Raw genomic sequence first — 22,422 nt, forward strand, 5'->3', positions numbered from 1 at the left:
GAGAAAGTTTTTCTCTCAAAACTTCACTCCCTGCAGAAATGTTTTCCTTAATCCATATATTCAAATGACTTTGCACATATAAAATAATCTGCTTCATAGGGATGACACTGCTGACCCCCCATGAATAAAAGCATTTGACTTGTTTTCCCACTAGTAGTGATGGATTTTATTTACTCCATCCCTATTCATTTACTCAATCCACCTTGTGGCCAATGGCGCACATCAGTGAGATGGCTGGCTAGGATTTGGGAAAAAGAGAGATTAATTAGTTAGTGATGCTCAAACTCATGACCTTGATAAGATAAACATTTTTTACATTTTGCTACTTCAGTGAATTTAGGACCAAAGAAAAATACATATACTAAGCTCTGAGTGTGTTTTTTTAAGCCCTGATGCTGCAGATCTATATTTATTGACATAAAAGATGCCCACAATGTATAGATTATAGAGTAGCAGGTATAATATGACCCCATTTAAGGAAAATGTTATTAAGACACATCTAGGAGAAATGTTCTCCAAGTTGTTAACAGTGGCAATTTTTAGGTGGTAGAATTTCGGGCAGTTTTCGTATCCTTTTTAAACGTTTCTGTATTATATACATTTTTTATATTAAGCATGTGTGATTTTTATAAAATGAATTATACAATAAGTACATCATGTTAGAGAGAATAATTAGCAAATGTTTTGCTAATTTTTTATTACGTAGGAATTTTTTTAAAGGAATATCAACTCAAAGAATAAATTTTTTTTAATGCATAATAGTTGAGGGTTTTGTCAACTTCAACCTGAACTGACCTGGTCCAGAGTCTTGTTACCCCATCCAATAGCTTTCATCTTACGTTTGACTTTCCACTGTTTCTGATAGGCCAAAATGTGATTCAGAGGCCAAGGGTAAGGGGATCCATACCTAGCATAAGTAATCTGAAGCAAAAAGATTCTGTTAAAAACATGGTTCTTCCTAAAAACAAAGGCTGTTTTTACAAATAAAATTCCAAGGGAAATATATTTTCAGAGAACAGAAATAGAACAATCTGAAGAAAATACATACCTTGCAGTCTAAAAAATTAAAATTTTAAACCATTTGCTTTAAAATTATATAAACTTTTATGTACTCTGCAACCAGTTGTATCAAACAATGACACATAACTTCCCTAAAATGTATGTGCAAGCAAAATTAAAGTAAGTGAAAAACTATATCACTAATGGTATAAACCACAATGTTTCATTTATGAGCAGGGACTTGCGATTCTGAGCAAAAGTGTTTTCTCATTAAATTTTAATTAAGATAAATGCTGCAGAACCACTCACCTCCCCTACTGTAGCTTCATCGCACCACTGAAGATACAACTAGGAACAAAAGAACAGTCACTAAAACTTTAGAATACTAAAGAGAAAAATGCATAAATCAAGTTATTTCTTGCCATAGTAATTTTTTATAATTCAACTTTATAAAAGTCACATATGAGAGTTTTTCCCCCCTTGGCTAATATTGCTATAGAGAATCATTAAACTTAATGATAATACTTTATAAAAATAAAATTTCTTATTCATACTGTGTATCTCTAAATACCATTAAAGTATTTTATAGATATTATTTAAGTAAACTTCAGAAGGCTGAAGTAAAATAGTGAGTGGGCAAGAATCATCCCTTTTTATAAACAGAGAAACTAGAACTGAAAATGTCAGGGAATTTGTTCAAAGATAACGATCAAATGATGTGGACAACCAGCTTAGCCCTACAAGTGCTTCACTATTTTTTTTTTTAATTTCTCAATAACTTCAAAACAATACATAAGAAAGATTATATTTTATGGGGGGAAAAGCTTACTTTCAAGCCTTATTATCTTGTATTTTACCTCTGCAGTCAGCAGCATATTGTTGACTAATTCCATGTAGGCTTTCATTTCTGCTTTTTGGACTTCATCCAGCCCATCACTAAGCGAATGGCCCTAAAGAGAATTTAAAAAAATTTAAAAGAGCATCATATTAAATATACAAAAACTTTCAGTTATCTTACTGCCAAGTAATATAACATCAATTTTCCTACTAGGGTGTCCAATGGATTAATTTCCAAAATTGATCCTAAAACAAAATTATTTTATATGAAGGCATATTTAATATTCTGCTATCATTACAAAATATTCATTATTAGTATTTATTTTTCATAATAAAAATGTATCTTTCAGTGGACAAAATTACATAAACAATTATTTCATAAAAGAAAAAACAGAACGGTCATTAAACCTTGTTTTTTTAAGAGACTACGCTTATTTATAATAAAAGAAATGCTAAAATATTAACATGTATTGCTTATAAAGTGTTCAATGATGAAAAAAATAGTGTCAGTAAAGGTACAGGGAAACAGAATTCAGAATCAACTCAACAGCAACTAACAATACACTACAGTAACTGGTAGATGCATAAAAAATATAACCTTTAATTCAATCCAGCAATCAGATGTAAGATTTTAAAAGTACATACATTATGACACTGTAATATCACTGTTAGTAATTTATCCTAAGGAGATAATCAGACAAATGTGCAAATGTTTATGTACAAGAATACTTAGTACTCCTTGTAAGAGCAAAAAATTGGCAACAGCCTAAATGCCTATCAGTAAAGTCTTAAATAAGTAAATTACAACACACCCATACAACAAAATACCACACAGCAATTTAAAAGTATGATATATAACTAAGTCATTAACGTAGGAAAATTTCCAAACATATTGACGATTTTAAAAGGCAGGTTGCAAAATAATACATAATAGTATGTCTATATTTTCTATATATGCACAGAGGTGGTTTTGGAAGGATTGCTCCCAAAATGTTCATGGTGGTGGTCCTTAGATAACTATGAAAATCTAAACTGAATAAATGAAAAGTAGAATAATCAAATGGATAAACTGGCACACTCAACTTTAAACATATCCTATCTCCTTCTCAAGGGCTAATCTGACATTTTACAAAAATCTAACAGTTTTCATTTATGACCAAAAGTCAGAAAATTATCTATCATTTTGGAAAGATCAAGCTACCTCTTGTGCCACTGATTTACATTATGAGGAAAAAAAAAACTTGTAGAATTATTTCTCTAGTAGTTTATGTCGGCATTTTATAAAACTAGGTTAAAATCAATGTAAATGTTAAAACACTACATAATGATGAATGGCTTATTTAAGAGTCATTGTGATCAAATCTATTTAGTATCTATTTTATTACCTTAGCTTTAACGAATTGGACTATTGGACCAAGTTCTGATACTACTTGATTTCCCACATGAATAAAAGGAACTTTACCTGTTGAGGAAAAAAAAAAATGCATGAAAACACTTGGTAAATTATGCTAACAAAAGGAAATTAACATAAAACTGGGATATATTTTATCAATACAGAGATTTCATTAAACTTAACTTTTGAAAATTGTATTAAAATGTGTGTTAAGTTCTATAAATTTTTAAACACTGGTTACTAATTTTAAAACAAAAGAAAACAGAAAAAGTAGATTCATTTCTTGAGTTTTTCACTTGGATATACCAACAGATCGCAATATTCCCTTTTTCAGAAACACTAGCAAAACACTTCGAAACAATAAGTACTAATTATCCAAATTACTAAACTAGAACATTGGTTCATGACCACTGATAAAAATATCAAAGAAATTTAACTGGGCTTTCTCTTCAGAGTACAATGAATCAACCTGCATTTTAAACTACATTTAAGAAACTTTCTCTTTTTATGTCTTCTAATTTTAAATATCTGATTCCCATTAAGGTCAATACTTTAAGCATATACTGGTACATTAATAAATGTCTTTGGCTCAAAAATATCAGGAATTAGGAGCATTAACAATCCTTGAAGTTATGCTAGTTTGTGAGTTAATAACACAAAGTATGTTCTCAACACACATGGGGAAAAAAGAACATGTAATATGCTTATAAAAGTTGGCTTCTTTAAATAAATGCCACATTAAAAAATTAACATCTCATTTTAATGTATACTAATTATTTGATGAAATTATCAGAGGTGATGAGAACAAAATAGTCTCCAAATAGCAAGAGGGTCTATTCCAAATGCCAGAAGATGAAACCTGCTGTCAGACCTAGTTCAAACAGAGTTCACACTAACAGCAGGCTTCTTCATGCTCCTTTTCAATAGATTCACTCCTCTCTGACTCAGGCAGCCTAAGGGTAATGGATGAGGTACACAGCACCAACAAAAGCTTCATCTGCATCCACAGGATAACACACATTACAAAGGAAAGGCAGGCCTTTCCGAACACAATTCAGTAGAAGTATTTAGAAGATAGTTCCATGTTATCAATGTAAGAGCACTGAATTCTGCATTCCTTTCTTCTATCTCTTTATAAATCTTATAACTACTACTATGTTATAAACAGTGCCAGCTCTCCGGAATAAAATAATCTGAGAATGAAAGCTTGTCTTGAATGAGTGCATAGACTGAAGAGTATTTTGGGGGTATGACATTTTTAGAGCAAGTTTATTTCTCATTTTTAATATATAGTTTGAGTGCTTTGAAGAAACTTTTTTTCTTAAAAACATATTGAGCATTTTAGATTCTAAAGCAGGGAAGCAACGTGAGTAGTCAATGAGTATGCATCTAATATATCTCTAAATACAAGGAAATATACAAAAATAAATATAAACATATTTATATAAATATATACAAAAATATACAAAAAAATAACAAATTAGAAATGAATAATAATGTTTTCTGTTACTAACCTGACTTAAAATGAAACCAATGTTATATCTTTATTATTGCAAGTATCAGGCAAAAGCACAGTGAGACAGTTATTCTCTGGCACCAATCAAAGGTCATTTTTACTATAAAAGAAACTGAGGGGACCCCATTTTTTCATTTCAGGCAGAAAAATCATTTTTAGAAATTTTACTTCTAACAAAAGCAAGAACATGTTGCCAAGCAAGTTTGTAGATTCAGAGAATGGGCCTTGGATGTCATCTAATCCAACCACCTCATATTACAGATGTACTCTCTGAGGCTCAGAGGGAAAAAAAAATCCCAAGGAAATAGTTAATATGTGACAGTCACAGAAGGATTAGAGTAAATACTTCCACTTAGCCAAGTAGTCTTTTCACTACTCCATGTTACTCTCTCCTTTAAAAATCTACAAGATCAAATGTGGCAAATAAAGTAAAAAATGTTCCCTTGATTATCAAAAATCATGATGAAAGGGAATAATAATTTGAGATGCGATGAAATTTAAATATCTTACTAGAAAGCGCCATTTTCATCTACCTACAGGGGACTCCTCCTATAACTGTATGTATGTATATCTCTGTAATATTTATCTGTTTGTCTTTCACTGAGTCTATAAAAAGAAAGTAGATAACTACCTAGGCGATACTAAGTATAGTCATTTTGGGAAACGGATGAACTATATGGCTTATCCTCATTTGCCAAAGATTTTAACTTTAGTATTAGCTTACTGACCTTTTTATATGTATATACACAAACTCTTTTTTGTATAACTACATAGAGGAGAAAGATGGACAGAAAGCAATATAATTTGTTTGGCCAGAATTCAGTGAAGTTTATAAAAACTTACATATAATATCAGCACAAAGTGAGTCAATGAATAGTCTACAAAAAATCTAAAATCTGTTTAGGCTTATAAGTCTAGAAATTCTTTTATGGAAATTTTTTAAATGTATATTCATAAACCTATAAATGTAGATGTATTCATATAAAATTTTCAGTGTGTATGGGGAGCATGTTTTTACAACTTTCAACAATTTATTACCACTGTTAACAACTTAAGATTTAAAAAAAATGTTTAACCAATGCAGAGGTAAGTATCTTCTTAAAAAACAATGTAACACATTTATGACAAATGGTTATACCCAATGGATTTACTCATAAAGAAGTGGTTTTATGTGTTATTACTGCTCCATCAAAACCATAATTAATCCATAACAAGTATATTTAATATTTAAATTATCAGCTTTGTGGCACTATATTCTTATGCTAAAAGTTATTTTAATCATATTTATTTAAAATGGTGCTTTAATCTACGAACACATGACATTGCAGAAAAGGCAACACTAGTTATAAAAAATAGCAGAAAAGCTGAAACTTTAATAAAAAGTATCTTAAAACCTGTTGAAATAAAGCATTAGGGAAAAAAGGTAGAAACAAAAACTTTCAGTAATGACTTTTACTCAGATCTATGACAAGCCAATTTAATTATTCCACAATCTCTCTTTTTCCATCTCTATAATGGGAGAATATAATTTAGTGAAATGTAAAGAATAATGGATTTATTAATATTAAAATTTATTTTCTGACAAGGAAATGGTGTTACATAAGAAAGACTGGGGAAATCAGAGGTCATGCATTTCCTTAATATTTGTTATTTAAAATAATCCCTGTAACATTCCAATAATCATCTCTGACCACAGAGTTGAAATGAGTAGATAAAGCCATTCCAAGACTGGCAAGTCTGCAACTGGTACTTCATAAAACTCAAAAGGTTAAAACTCAAAAGGTTAAAAAAAAAATAAGCATTTTTATTATCTGGGTACAAACTGGACTATCACTAATTTTATCAATGCAGAATATTAACAGAGAAGAAAAAAAAAATCACACTTACCAGATGGAGACATGTATTCTGCATTTGACCTACAAACCACTTTGATAGGCAGATTACACATTTGCAAAAAAGCCTGAAATCAAGAGAAGTACAATTAAGCCTAGTGAAAACATATGCATATTTGAACACAACTTTTTTTCTTTTTTTTCCCCCTAAAGTAATGTTTGATACAGTAACACTACTGAGGAAGAATAAATCAATTTAAAGTATTTTCCAAACAAATGCAAAATGTCATGTTAATAGTAAAAATCGATATGACATAGACACAAATAATAAATAAAAATTTAAAGCATTTATCAAGCTTAAGAAAGAAAATGTAAATCATCCATGCTTCTTTTACCTTATTAGTTTATGTAAGTCAGTGACACTGTATATTGCTTTCGGTTTCTTTAACAGATCACTAAAGCCCAAATTTTATAAGCTATTGTTTAATTCCACTATTCTTCCCAGGATCACTGTCTTTCTCTTGTCAGGGGAAGAACTCTCAAAATGTTATTCTGCTACTTCAGCATTCTCTCTAGTATAATACTCATTATCCTAAACTGTCATTTCTATGCTAATTCATTTTTTTAAGGCTTAAAATTGTTCATTCTCACTTTTTTTATACTAACGAACATTATATGAGCAACGTAAATATCCAGCAATAAGGGAACAGGTAAATTCGTTTATGGTAAATCCAAATCATGAAATGTTATGTAGTCTTTTAAAATCATATTTTTGAGGAATTTTTTATGGCAAGGAAAAATGTCCACATTACAATATTAAGCGAAAAAAATACAAAACTGTATTTACCAAATCACACTAATTCACTTTTGAATATTTCTAAAACACAAGTGAACTCTTTGCGAAACCCATATGCCTTCTGCCTGGGAAAATATATAATGCTCAAAGCTTACGCCTCTTGTTCTTTTTGCTGTTACTTCTTGGCTAATTCTTTTTCTCCACCCACAAGATTTACATATGCTCTTTCTATAAACATATTCAACTGCGGAGGTCCTAGGTTACTATGGTTCTAATTTATCACATACAAATTAGAAAACAAAACTTATCTATTTTGAAACTGAAGAAACTATTGTAAGTAGCAGTCAAATGTAAATTAAGATAAATAAATACATTAACAAGGATATTACTTATTATATACTAATATTATTAAAATATTAAGATTATACTCCTACCCAATAGATATTTCTCATAGGGCGGCTTATTACAATTCCTTTCTCAGTTGTAGATTGGAAATCAATCCTGAAGACTCTTGTTAGGTAGTAAGAATATTAAACAGTGATTGATACCTCATACAAAGAACTCCATTTATCCAAAAGCATGTCAATTCTCTTCACCAAACCTGTCTTCCCAAAACTCTAGTCCATTAGGAATCCTTTCCTCTGAGATAAACCCCACATGAGTCTGATCTCTCTCTACTTACACTCTCTGACTCTTGCATTGCTCTGTAAACTTACGTATGTACGACTGACCTCCTCCAGTGAATGTAACCACTTCGAAAACCAAGAATTAGGTTTTAATTTTTGTAATTCTGTTCCCCCTTCCAATCTTCCTCATTCCCCCACAACTAACATAAGATAGTACAGTATAGGCAGTCCCCAGATTACAAACGAGTTCCATTCCTAAATCTATCTTTAAGTTGAATTTGTACGTTAAGTAGGAACAGTTAGGTCCGATTCATGTCTAACATCAGACAGTGAAATATTTGTCTTAGTATACAGTATATAATGTACCTTTGTATGCATAAAAAAATTAAAGAAACACTTCCAGATATACTAAAACATCTTTAACATAATAATACACTAATAATAATGTTTTGATGCACGTCACAAAGTAGCGTCAGTTTGTTATTACAAATCATTGTATTACCTCAAATTTACGGGGGTTAATTTGTAACTACAGGTTGTATGTAAGTCAGACGTTCCTAGTTTGTAACCCAGGGTCTTCCTGTACTTACAATAAGCATTCAATAGTGTTTAATGACTGGGCCAACAAAAGCTCCCAAGAGTTTACTGTGGCAGAGGCTGTTAGTTATCGCCCCCCAACGCCCACCCCATACATGTTCTTTCCTTTCTCTACAGTAGTGGAATCCATTAATTACATCAGAGCACACAGCTACCTGAAATTAAAAATTTTATTTCCCTGTCTTCCTTACAGCTGGGTATGGCCCGGGTCTAAATTCTGGTCAATTCATTTAAAGTTTTGGGCAACTCTTGGGAAGCTTCTTTCAAAGAAGAGAGGATGACTTCTCTTTTCTCCTACTGAGTAGAATGCAGAAAGGATCATAGCTATAGCAGTCAAACTGAACCATGAAGTAGAAACTTAGTATTCAGGATGGTAAAGCAACAAGAGAAAAAGAGCCTAGGCCCTTGGTGATTGTTGTCACCTAAAACCTGGATTGCCTATGCTTATATGAGAGAAGTAAAGCTTCTATTTCTTTTTTATGGCAAAATATATGTAAAAAAAGCTTGCTATTTTAGCCATTCTTAAGTGTACAATTCAGTGACATTAATTACATTCACAATGTTCCACTATCCTCACCACTATACATCCCCAGTTTGACATCACCCCAAAAAAAGAAACTCGGTACTCCTTCAGCAATAACTCCCATTCCATTAGCCCTCTCCATCCCTAAACCAAACCAAAACCCAACCTGCTGCCGTCAAGTCGATTCTGACTCATAGCAACACTATAAGACAGAGTAAAACGGCCCCATAGTGTTTCCAACGAGCAGCTGGTGGATTCGAACCGCCAACTTTTCAGTTAGCAGTCGAGCTCTTAACCACTGCACCACCAGGCCTCCCCACTAGTGACCACTAATACATGTCTGTCTCTATTCATTTGCCTATTCATTTCATATAAATGGGATCATACAACATTTGTCCTTTTGTGTCTGACTTATTTCACTCAGCATAATGTTTTCAAGGTTTGTCTATAGAGTATGTACTAGAATTTCATTTCTCTTTATAGCTGAATATTTCATTGTATGCATATACCATTTTTTGTTTATCCACTCATCTGCTGATGGACACTTATGTGTTTCCACCTTTTGGGTATTGTACATAATGCTGCAATGAACATTGGTTTACAACATACCTGAATCCCTGCTTTCAAGTCTGAAAGCATGTATCTTTTTAAGCCACTGCTACTTTGGAATTTCTGTCAGTCACAGCCAAACCTAATCCTAACTAATTAATCTACCAATGACTGTTTCTAGTTTTAAACACAACCTCACTCAATCAAACGCTGATTCCTCAATGTCTGTGTAAAGTGAAGCTATCTAGCAGTCCTCTAAACGTTAAATTTACAGCAATAATAGTGATTTTCTTGATTTACCTACAAGTATAAACTAAGGCAGTGGTTCTGAAACTTCAGCAGGCATCAAAATAATTTGGAAGGTTTGTTGAAACACAGATTGCTAGGAAGGAAAGAATTAGAGAGAATATAAACAACTGTTTTAAAAAGTCTGGCTGAGAAGAAAAAGAAGAAAGGAGTAGAATGCTCAACTTGCTTCTATTACATATGCATATGTATCGATATAAAGATTTGAGCCCGTTAAAACACAAACAGGAAAAAAAAACGGCAGAAATAGGCTGAAAATATAAGAAAGAGGTGGAATAACCGATATATAAGATCCATGAGACGGTAAGAGGAAGAGAAGGTAAAAGGGGAAGAGATAAGAACATGGGTTGAGGGATTCGTTTGTCAGAAAACAGGATGCCTTTTCCACTGTAATATAAGGGAAGTGGTCGAGAATCTGTGACGAAAAAAAGAAAATGAGGGAGTGCTCACATTCTGTGAAATGGGAAGAGAGAACATCTGCTGAGAATGAGGTACAAGGGGCAGGAGGAGACTGAGTCCTTCAGAAGGGCAAAGAGTTTGAAAGAACTGCTTAAATATATCTTCTCAAGAGCCTGAATAATATTTAGTTAATTAACAATTATAATACTATACAAAATAGGAGATATGGTATCTTTTGCTTAAACTACATGCATAAAAACCAAAAAAAAAAAACCAAACCCATCGCCGTCAAGTTGACTCCGACTCATAGTGACTCTATAGGACAGAGTAAAACTGCTACATAGGGATTCCAAGGAGGGGCTGGTGGATTCAAACTGCTGATCTTTTGGATAGCAGCCAAATGCTTAACCACTACGACACCAAAGCTCCAAACTACATGCATAGTGGTAACTATACTAATCAATATTCCAAAAAATTGTGTTTCACTATAACAAGTATTAAGCGAAATTATGTTTTGCAATCAAACCCATGCTTCTTAGTCTTGTGATATTTTTACCACTTTACTAAAAACTGACTTAATTTTGATCAATTTAACAACATTCAGCTTACCACAGACCTCAATTAATGGTGTAATTCTAGTTAGCCAAAAACTAATTTTACAGCATTTACTACACTCATCACTGATTCAATAGGGATTTTCTGATTAATCTGAAGGTCACAAAGTTTGATGTCACAAGTAATGTTTTCACTCAAACATTAAAAATGCAAAAATAAAACACTGTCATGGCTATCTTCAAGAACATAAAAATCTAAAACCAAATCAGGTTTGGAAAGTATTTCTCCTTTCTGTTGTAGGATGGAAGAAAATCTCCTAAACCAAAAAAAAAAAAAACCCCACTGCCGTCGAGTCGATTCCAACTCCTAGCAACCCCATAGGACAGAGTAGAATTGCCCCATAGTGCCTCCAAGGCTGTAAATCTTTACCGAAGCAGACTGCCACACCGTTCTCAGAGTGGCTGGTGGGTTCCAACTGCCGACTATTCAGTTGGCGGCTGAGCGCTTTAACCACTGTGTCACCATCAGCACCCAAAAGTACTCCAAATAAAGCAGGTATAATATACCAACCAAAAACATGTTTTTATTATCAATTCTGAGATAGTAATCTGCATATTTTTATTCTTATATACATAAAAAAAAATGTTATTCTAATTATAATAATGACAGACTACTCGCCTGATTTCTGTTCTTCAGGTGGATACTTTATTCCAAACTAATTTAAATAACTGATAACATAAAATAATTTAGATAAAAAACTTAGCAAATACTATCAGAATAATGTTCTATAACTGCATTGTCCAATATGGTAGCCAACAGCCACATATGACTACTTAAATCTAAGTTAATAAAAGTTAAATAATTTTTCTTAATTCAGTCCCACTAGCCACATTTCTAGTGCTCAACAGCTACATGTGGCTACTGCCTACTGTAATGAATACAGAAGAGATAGAATGTCTCCATCATCACAGAAAGTTTTAGTGGACAGGGTGGGTCTATAACAGTGATAATCACTGCTTAAAAGAGATCTTAGCAAGAGAGACTGACATCTTCTAAAAGTGATTAGGCTAAATACTATAAAAAAAACATGCATGATAGTACAGTACCCACATACCTTGCAAATGATCAATCAACTTTTGATAATGGTAAACCATTAAACACCAAAATATTTCTAATTTCAGAGAGAATTAATATAGGGTTCACTCATTTGCTGAGCAACTCCAATTACTGAAATGATCAGGCAAATTTATTAACACATGAAAAGTAAGAACTAAAGAATAAAAACATAACCAATAAATATACTCATTCTTTCTATATAAATTTACTGACTACTTAAGCATATAACATGATGGGGAATTTTTTTAAACACACACACATACATGCACACAGAACTCAACACCAAGTACCTGACTTATAAGACCCCAAAATTTAATAGGCTTGATGTAGTTTTAACATACTGAGTAAATTAATTGAATTCATAATGTCAAGAAAAATTCACTGATGGGTTAGGGTGTCAAGATATTTTTTTATTTCCAAAAAAAAAAAAACAAAGGAAAAAACAACCAGATCATCAATAACTGGTTAAACATGAAAGACTGAATTTATACATTTATCTCTGCAACCTTTCAAAAAACACTAAAACAACAGTGAAGAAGTAGGAAAGGTATAAACCTGGAAAGACAAAGAATGGGAAAGGACACAATCACAGACCAGGGACATCAATGAATTTTTTCAAGATGGAAAGCAGACAGGTGAATGTTAACAGACCTAGCAGGGCAGAGAAAGCTGAAATTTAAGAGCCTGCAGAAAAAAAATTCAGTGTATTTGTATCACAGAACACTAGGAAGATTCCAAAACTGGAAACACCAAGTACTACAGAAGGAAGGGGTAAGATATGGAACTGAAAACAGATGGACTGGATGAAAGTCTGTGTAAGTATCAGACAACTACACCTTCCCCCTTAAATCTGGCAGGAGACAGAAGGTTTATTCCATGGGGAAAGTGAACCAGAGAGGCTCCTGACTCAGGGACCCAAGGCAGAGCAGAGGGTACTGGGTAAGGTATCATCCTGAAAATAGGTAGGTTAAGTGAAGGTATACACACAAACTGAAAAAACCTACACACCCCTCCTCTCTCTCTGGGCTCCCAAACACTGACAGTCAAGTTAAACCCCTCCAGAATACCTCTCTGGAAAAAAGACCTAAAAATGTGGACTAATGGTTTAATTGGAGTGGGGAGGGGCAACAAAAATGACAGCTTACTGTGTAATCAGTCTACAGTAAAACCCACAAGTCAAAAAGCCCCTCCAACAGTTTCTTCCTCATTCCTAAATAAAACTTGTTAGCAGAGATCAATAAATATTTGAGAGAAGCCTTAATCATAAAATACAGAGCCTCAGTCATAAAACAAATCACAGAAAAAGGAATTCAGAAGAAACAGAGAAAACGTAGAACAGAAGACTACTTCAAAAAAGAGTTATAATGGCTGATATTTACTGAGGACTTACTATGTGCCAGGTACTTGCATAACAATTTTACCCTATGAGGTAGTATTTTAAGATGAGAAACCTGAGGTACCAAGAGGTTAAGTAATTTGATTAAGGCATACAGCTATGATGTAGTAGAGCAGATACTTCAATCTAGGTAGTCCGGCTTCAGAGTCCATATGCTTTCTCAGGAAGCTAATGAAGAATGTGCTTCACCAAAGCAAAAATAATAAACCAAGAAGAAAAGAATATGGGATCCAGAAGACAGGGGATCCAACACAGAAGAAAGGCAAAAAGAATTCCCTGGATGATGATGAACAGCAGTCACAGGACAACCGCTCTGCAGCCAGCTAAGAAAGGAACCTTTCCAATTAAAGCAGAAGAAATGGGGCTTTCAAAGGTGGTGTTTCCAAGAGAAAAAAAATAAAAGAACTGATAAACTGCCTGATGTGTTGACCATTGGGAGGGATAGTGTTACAGTTCTTCCGGAGACTGGGAGAGAAAAACTAACCAAATGATTATTTAAATAATTATTTACCCAAGAGAAAAAAATTACATAGAAAGAATATGTTCACAGTATACTGAGTCACTTATCTGAGAACAATACTTACATTCTAATTAAATGTAAACATTGAATATTAATTTAACCAAAACAGTGAGGTAACTATTGGGAAGATGGGAAAAGAGAGGGGAAGGAGAGCTAAATTCCAAGTGGATTTCAATAAATATATTTAATATTTAAAGAAAGAAAAAGAAAAAAAGGAAGCAACATATGCATCTTACTTAGAAATACAGAGATAAATACCAGGAAAAATAAAACGGCTAAGATAATTAAAAGTTGTATCAGGATTTGGGGGTGGGGTAAGAGTAGAGCAGTACGCTGTTTTTTCAAGTCTCTCATATATTGCTGGGGAATATAAATCGGTACTACTTGGAAAACTATTTGGCAGTATCTACTATAAGCATGTGCCTCCACTATGAGCTGGCAATTTCAATCCCAGAAATATATCTAAGAGAAATGAGGCATATGGCACTAACAAATATGTATAAGAATGCTCATAGCAACTTTATTCATAATAATTAAAAACTGGCAACAACTCAAATCTCTATTAAAATGAATAGCAAATTTAGCTCTAAAATTCCTAACTTCAAGACAAAAATGATACACAATATGTCACCAACTGCTATTATGAGGAAGGAAAAAGTAAATATAAAAGGATTATACCTTTTTCTTGACTCTAAATTCCTTAGAAATAACATTCATTGAGAATCTTTAAATCAGAGAAATTCTAAAAAGTCGCTGAATAAGATGACTTCTGTGATACTCCATGAAGAGTCTAAATTTTATTTCTTCAGCTATTATTTCTGCATCGTCTATCTTCTTGCTAATATCAAGTGACCCATATTTTTTAAAAACTGGTTTGTTGTTGTTATGTGCTGTCGAAGTGGATTCTGACTCACAGCGACACTGTGTACAACAGAACAAAACACCGCCCGGTCCTGCGCCATCCTCACAATCATATTTATGCTTGAGCCCACGGTTGCAGCCACTGCATCAAAAACTAGTTTAGAGAAATAAAATATATTTTCATTTACACATAAATGAAAGTACAGCTAGGGGTCTGAAGAAACAAGAACAATCTGTCATCTATCAATTCAACCTATACAAATTTCTTAAATTCAAGATTCAAAAGTTGTTATTATAAATAGCATTGCCACTATTTTTTATCGCACAGTGGTTAAGAGTTCAGCTGCTAACCTAAAGGTCAGCAGTTCAAATCCACCAGCCGCTCTTTGGAAACCCTATGGGGCAGTTCTGTTCTGTCCTGTAGGGCCACTATGAGTCGGAATTGATGGCAACGGTTTTTTGTTTTGTTTTTTACTATTTTTTATTAGATTATAAAACTAGCAGCTTAAATGTTAGAAAAAAACTTTCAAATGCTACAGATAAGAATATCAAGAACACAGCTCGGGATTATGTCACAGCATATTCCTTCAAGTTACATGATGGCAAGGCTTCTGATTGCTCTTGCTTATCATTTCAGAGTCTTCTGTCTTCTAAAACTGTCTTTTTCCTAATAAATACAAACATACCTAAGTTCATGGAAAACAATAAGCTCAACGAAGATTAGCATTTGTTATTTTATGGGTCCAAACATCACTGCTTTAAAAAGTCACATGTCATTCCTGTTATATTCAGAGATATTTTTTAAAAATCAACAGCTACATCTATCAACAAGCAGATATCGTTTTAGAAAACAGTAACAGGAATTTAACTTAAAGAAAAATAATTACCTGTGCAGAAATCATCGGAAACCACAATTCAATAAGCATAACAGGCTTTAAATAGAGCAAATTTGCTACTAAAAATGTGAAATGTTATTTGAGACCACATACAAACACGATCACATCAGAAAACAGGGCCTTCCTTAATACAACTCTGGAGTCTCTGGGTAGCACAAATGGTTAGCACAGGCAGCTGCTAACCAAAAGGTTGGAGGTTCGAGTTCACCCAGAGGCACCTGGAAACCTACTTCCGAAAAATCAGCCATTGAAAACTAGGCAGCACAGCTCTACTCTGACACACATGGGGTCATCATAAGTTACAACTGACTCAGTGACAAATGGTTTGGGTTTTTTTTTTGTTTTTTTTTTTTTTTTTTGGTACTATAACTGTCACCTGAAAACTATTGCTGGAATACTTGACTCAATTTAGATAAATCAACACCTTACAGCTGTAGAAAAAAATCAAGCTCAGAAAGAAAGCAACAAGAAACATAGCCAGGATAGGAAAAGATACAAACTTTCCATCCCAGAATTGCATGTAAATAAAATAAGTCATAGGGTCAAAATTAAACAAAAGAGTTATAAATAAGTCAAAGGCACAGAAAGAATAATTCTTATAACCCAAGAACCTAACACAATACCACTCACGTACTATTGGCACTCAATGAACAATCTGGGAGTAAAGAAAGGAAATTACTTTTTTCTGAGCTCCTACAAGGAATATTCTAAAGTTTTGTTATTTTACAGACAAAAAAAAATTCCCAAGTGAGAATAACCAAAAACAAAACAAAACAAAAAACCCCACCAGATTTAATATCCTTAGGATAAGCTAAATAGTACATGGCAGGGATATAATACTATTCATCTCATTTTAATAAACTAAATTGAATCATCTACCAATGAGCAGCACCAAAAACAAAATGAACATGTCTCACAAGTTAAATGCATCTAAGCAATAAAAACAGCATTGTTCACCCAAAAAATACAAAAATAATACAAAATTTTAAAGAAATATTCTTAGTAAGTTTTTAAAAGGTTGGATACTTTATATTAACACCATGGAATTTAAGGGATTATAAACATAGATTCTAAATGTACGTAAGCTACATTAACAAAGTTATTCCAAATTCTAGGTAGGGAACAATCCATTTTCAGAACAACCCCATAAAGCTATCCTTAGCAGACCTCAGGTTTTCTCCTTTAGGACAAACCTCCTATTCATGTCATATTTAAATTTGAAATATTTTATGCACAAATTCACTAAAGACTATGATAAAGCACACAATGCCGTTTTCAGGACACAAAATGAACATGGTTCTGAATTTTAATCCATATGCTGTTTCACCAGGACACAAAGGAAAATCTGTGACAACAAATGAAGAATTATTTTTCACCTTACAGAAAAGGCATGTTTTAAAATTAAAAACCATGAACAAACCTATCTACAAAATAATTCATTTTTTATTTCAAACTGCTGCAGACCCTGTAATTGAAATAATGTATCTAAGGTTACAAAGAAAAGTGTTAGGTATAATTCTTGAAGTGACAGATTAAGTTCCTAATACAGTTATGGTAATAGCCATATTGGTAGTTTAACATAAATTAAGACCTTAATTATATTTGTGACTGTTTTAAACAAAATAACAAATTCCTTTGTACCTGTGAATGTAATTTATAGCAAAGCCAGGTTCATTTTCCAAACCAATCTATTTCACACTGCAGAAATACTCTGGTATAATGGTATATAATGTAATTTTTGTTGTAGAACATCGAAAGAGTAGATTCACTAAGAGCACAGAAGAGGTCTGAAGATAAATGAAGATGCTATTCATTCAAGGGTAATTTCATCTTAGAACTATATGAAAGATGTTTCACTCACACCAGGTAGGGTATGGCCTCAGATTTAAGTGTATTTTCAGCTCAAATATAACGCCACTAGATCGATTATGTTGATACTGTATATTCAATAATGAAGAATTCTAGCCTTTTTCTATTTAAAAAATACTGTCTTTTTTTTATCTTACTGTCTTTATTGTTCTACTTAACAGCAACAAATTTTAAGATCCAGCTTGCTATTTACTTTTTAATCAAAGAGGTAGTGACCCTACACCCTATGACTTATATAGTAACTTGTAATTCCTGTGAACTATATCGAGTGTGAATTTTTGCTAAGTTAAATAGATACCTATATTAGTAAACCATTACCATGTATAACCATTTTATATTAATATATTTATTTCCCTAATTACTAAAAATGACAACTCTAATAGCCACCTAATCCTGAATATACCTCATTTCCACAAATCCTACAAGACTTTAATTTAAATGTTCTATATACACTATACCATTTATATGTTGAGATTACTATTAATACTGAGAATTTTTTTAATTTTCTAAAATCTGCAGTTTTAGTTATCTTTTACAAAGATCACATTTCGGATAATTAAATCTTTTATAAAGATCACATTTTATATATTTAAATCATTACAGATGTTATATGCATAAACCACCAAATGTTTTTATACTTCTGGTACATAAAAGGTGATGAAATACAAAGAAATTTACATATCAAAGAAACATCTTCATCCTGCATTTTGCTAGTTTTCATTCATTTAGAACACTGAAAAGGATTAAAAAAAAAAAAACCCAAGCCCTCCAGTAGATGCCAACTCATAGTGACCCTATAGGACAGAGTAGAACTGCCCAATAGGGTTTCCAAGGCTGTAAATCTTCACGGAAGCAGACTGCCATATCTTTCTCTGGCTGGCGAGTTCAAACTGCCAATCTTTTGGTTAGCAGCTGAGTGCTTAACCATTGCACCACCAGGGCTCCTTGAAAAGGGTTTTACAAGTCCCTTTATCTAAGAAATGTTGGCTAAATTCTCTCTACTCCTTAGCTTTTCTTTCTCCTAACTCTGAAAGTGAATATAAAAGCCTCATTTTGCAGAGGATGATCAAAATGGGATGAATGAATAAACTTTGACAGACTAAAATTTTAATTTTATGCAACTTTAACAAAATTATATCAATTTTTAAAATGCTTTTCATAAAATATTATTCTATGAATTCCCTCTATTAAAATATATCCACTGGTCTCATCCTACTTGTACTTCTATCATTAAAACTGACAACCACGAACAACTTGTTCAGAGCAAAAATGTATCCAATCAGACTGAAAATCCAAAATAATTTCCTCTAAGTTCTTCAGGGAAGCTGTACACTGTGGCCCTCTGAATGACAAGTTTACAGAGGCTGTATTTTCATACTCACAGTTGTTTCTACAACTGACCTGCAGCCCCAAAGAAAAGAGAGATTCCACCCTCCTGCTCTTCCCCAATCACTACATTAGGATATTACCATTTAACTACTAATTAACATATCCACCTAAAAAGCATCATTTGGTAAAAGGAAAAACAAGGGTCAGCTAACTATTTATCAGTAGGTTAGACAGTTAGTGTTCATGACCCAGCATTAATGGGGCCTATAAAAATGCTGGCTTTTTTAAAATGATGCAACATATTTAACAGTAGGTAAATAGTCTGTCTTTTGGCTTTTTGTTTTTAGAGATACGGTATTTGTTCACAAAGGGTAGGGGAAAATGAAGTTATTAAATGGAATAGGGACATTTGCCTTAACCTGAACATAAATGTTATTCTTATAGGAAGATTCCTTTTTCTTATAGCATTCTAACAACCATCATCTGTTTGAGACACTCTCTAAAAATAAATTTAAATTTTTATAATATTTAGATAAAGTCATACATAAAAGGAAAATCAAGTTTTTTTTTTTCAGTTGGCTTCATACAAACGAAATTCTTTCTAAAACTTATTAGGAAGTATTACTTTATTATATAAAGACATTTACAAAATATGTATATAAATCTTTGAAATCAAAACGGGCATTAATTCAGCACTCAATATCATTGTGCATTTCTATTGCTTTCACTTTTCAAAAGAAATTTCTCATTTATTATCTAGCTTGGTGGTGCAGTGGTTAAGGGTTTGGCTGCTAATCAAAAGGTCAGTGGTTCAAACCCACCAGCCACTCCGCAGGAGAAAGATCTGGCACTCTGCTTCTGTGAAGATTAAAACCAAGAACCCGTTGCCGTCACCGATTCCGACTCATAGTGACCCTATAAGACAGAGTAGAACTACCCCATTGGGTTTCCAAGGAGTAGCTGGTGCATTCGGACTACCAACCTTTCTGAGCTCTTAACCACTGTGCCAACAGAGCTCATCTGTAAAGATTACAGCCTTGAAAACCCTATGGGACAGTTCTACTCTATCCTATAGCATCGCTATGAGCCAGAAATGACTCGACAGCAGTGGGTTTGGTTTGGTTTTGATTCTCACAATAACCCATAATATAGGTAAGACTGATTTTATCCCACTTAAAGATCTAAAAATAACATATGTTTACCTTTTCACACTTTAGTATAAATTGTGAGATATTATTTGTTAGAAAATGTCAAAAACAATTTGTGAATTAAATGCTCACTTGCTTTTTGGACAAAATTCAAAGATTTGATATATAGCAAAGTATTATGAGTATGTATTCTTTTCCTGGGTTTGCAGTTCGGCTCTGCCAAGTACTAGTTATATAACTTTGGGTCAACTGTTTGACCTCTCACTGTCTTAATTTCCTTAGAGTGATAATAATAATAGTATCTACCTCATAGGGTTGCTGTGTGTGAGGATTATCTATATCTAAAGCACTTATAACAAGTTCTGACACACAGATTAAGTGCTACGTAAGTTTTAGCTACAATTATTATTGCTGTTTTTATTAACGTTATCTATAGAATGGGGATTATAATAGCACCTACCTCATACAGGTGTTGTAAGAATTAAACAAATTAATAAGAATCAACTGCTCCAGCACATAGTAGGAACTCAATGTATGCTATTGTTTTCAGCTTATCTCCACAGTGTGTGGGCTCTATGACCTTGGGCATGGCTTCTCTGAATTTCATTTTCTACATCTTTAAGATGAGAGTAATAATAGCACCCTACACTAGGGCTGTCGTAAGGACTGAATGGGATACTCCATATAAAAGCTCTCAGTATAGGGCAGTCCAAGATGGCGGAGTAGCCAGACACTTCATAACGTCTCTCTTACAACCAAGATGCGAGAAAACAAGTGAATAGGATATAGATGACAACTTTGGAACCCTGAGCATCAAAGACAAGGCTGAAGAATTGGACCAAGAACCAAATGGAAGGACAGACAGTACAAAAGCAGAAGACATGGAGAATTACAGATCACCGGTGCCCTGCTAGACAAACCTGCACAGTGCAGCCATATAGGGACAAAGCAATCAGCATTCCCAATCGAAATCCCTATCACCTGGTGCAGCCAAGCAGGAGTGACTCTGCACTCATGTCCAGAGCCAGGCAGGAGTGTATCCCACCTTGTGGAAGTTAAGTGCATGTACCTCACCCACCATGCCCGCCCTAGTCCCCATGCCAGACGTGCAGCCAGTGGAGTCTCCCCCACCTCCTTTGCCTATTCCCCCCTCCCCACACGAGATTCCAGTGGCACGCACCCCCACCCCACCCCTTAAGCCAAGAGCTCATGGACTGGAGGTGCCTGCACCTTCCCTAAGCCACTTGCACCAGGGACACATGGACCAGCAGTATCTCCTACTCCCTTCAGCCACTGCATCAGGGGTCTGAGGACCAGCAGCGCCTCCTACTCCCTCTAGCCACCCACGCCAGGGACCACAGGACCAACGGTGCCTCTTACTCCCACTAGCCACCCGTATCAGGGGCTTGAGGGCCAGTGGAGCCTTCTACTCCCTCTGGCCATTCATGCTAGGAATCTGAGGGCCGGCAGTGCCTCCTACTCCCTCTAGCTATCCCAGCTAGGGACCTGAGGGCCACTGGAGACTTCTACTCCCTCTGGCCACCTGCGCAGGGGGCCTGAGGACCAATCATGCCTCTAACTCCCTCCAGCCACTTGCGCCAGGGCCTGAGGGCCGGCGGTGCCTCCCACTTCATCTGGCCACCCACGCTGGGGGCCTGAGGGCCAGTGGTACATCCCACTCCCTCCAGCCAACCACAAAGAAAGTCAACAAACCTACTCATCAAAATAAAAAAGAAAAACATAAGGACTCAGTAAACACAAAATCAACAATAACTTAAGAAATGAAAAGAAAATCTACAAACAAAAATAACTCAGCACAGAAAATTAAGTGGAACACAGAAACTGTCAACTCCAGAAAAAGAAGTACAATAAAATGACAGCACTGAACTCATACCTATGGATAATCATACTGAATTTAAATGGCTTAAATGCACCAGTAAAGAGACAGAGAGTGGAAGAATGGATTAAAAAAAAAAGATGAATCAATATGCAGTCTACAAGAGACATACCTTAGACAAAAGACATAAACAAACTAAAACTTAAAGGATGGAAAAAACTGTATCAAGCAAACAATAACCAAAAAAAAAAAAAGCAGGCATAGCAATATTAACCTCTGACAAAACAGACTTTAAGGCAAAATCCACCATAAAAGATAATGAAGGACATTATATAATGATTAAAGGGTTAATTCAACAAGAGGATGTAACCATAATAAATATATACACACCCAATGACAGGGCTCCAAAATACAAAAAACAAACTCTAACAGCATTGAAAAAGAGAAATCGTTCCACAATAATAGTAGCAGACTTCAACACATCACTTTTGGTAAAGGACAGAACATCTAGAAACTCAACAA

General features: G+C 34.0%; 1 protein-coding gene across 2 annotated transcripts in view; it reads right to left on the reverse strand.

Moving 5' to 3' along the window:
• The window catches only part of MTX2 (metaxin 2), a 72,449-nt gene that overhangs the window by 9,640 nt on the left and 40,387 nt on the right, over positions 1-22,422 (reverse strand). For both annotated transcript variants that reach the window (XM_023730546.1, XM_004375479.1), the window contains 5 exons: positions 6,633-6,705; positions 3,222-3,298; positions 1,857-1,949; positions 1,309-1,347; positions 796-921 (listed from right to left, as the gene is read on the reverse strand). In XM_023730546.1, coding sequence (XP_023586314.1) covers positions 796-921; positions 1,309-1,347; positions 1,857-1,949; positions 3,222-3,298; positions 6,633-6,693 — 396 coding nt within the window. In that variant the 5' untranslated portion in view covers positions 6,694-6,705. The remainder of the gene's footprint in view (positions 1-795; positions 922-1,308; positions 1,348-1,856; positions 1,950-3,221; positions 3,299-6,632; positions 6,706-22,422) is intronic.

This window comes from Trichechus manatus, unplaced genomic scaffold (genome assembly GCF_000243295.1).
Source record: "Trichechus manatus latirostris isolate Lorelei unplaced genomic scaffold, TriManLat1.0 scaffold00037, whole genome shotgun sequence".
NCBI lineage: Eukaryota > Metazoa > Chordata > Mammalia > Sirenia > Trichechidae > Trichechus > Trichechus manatus.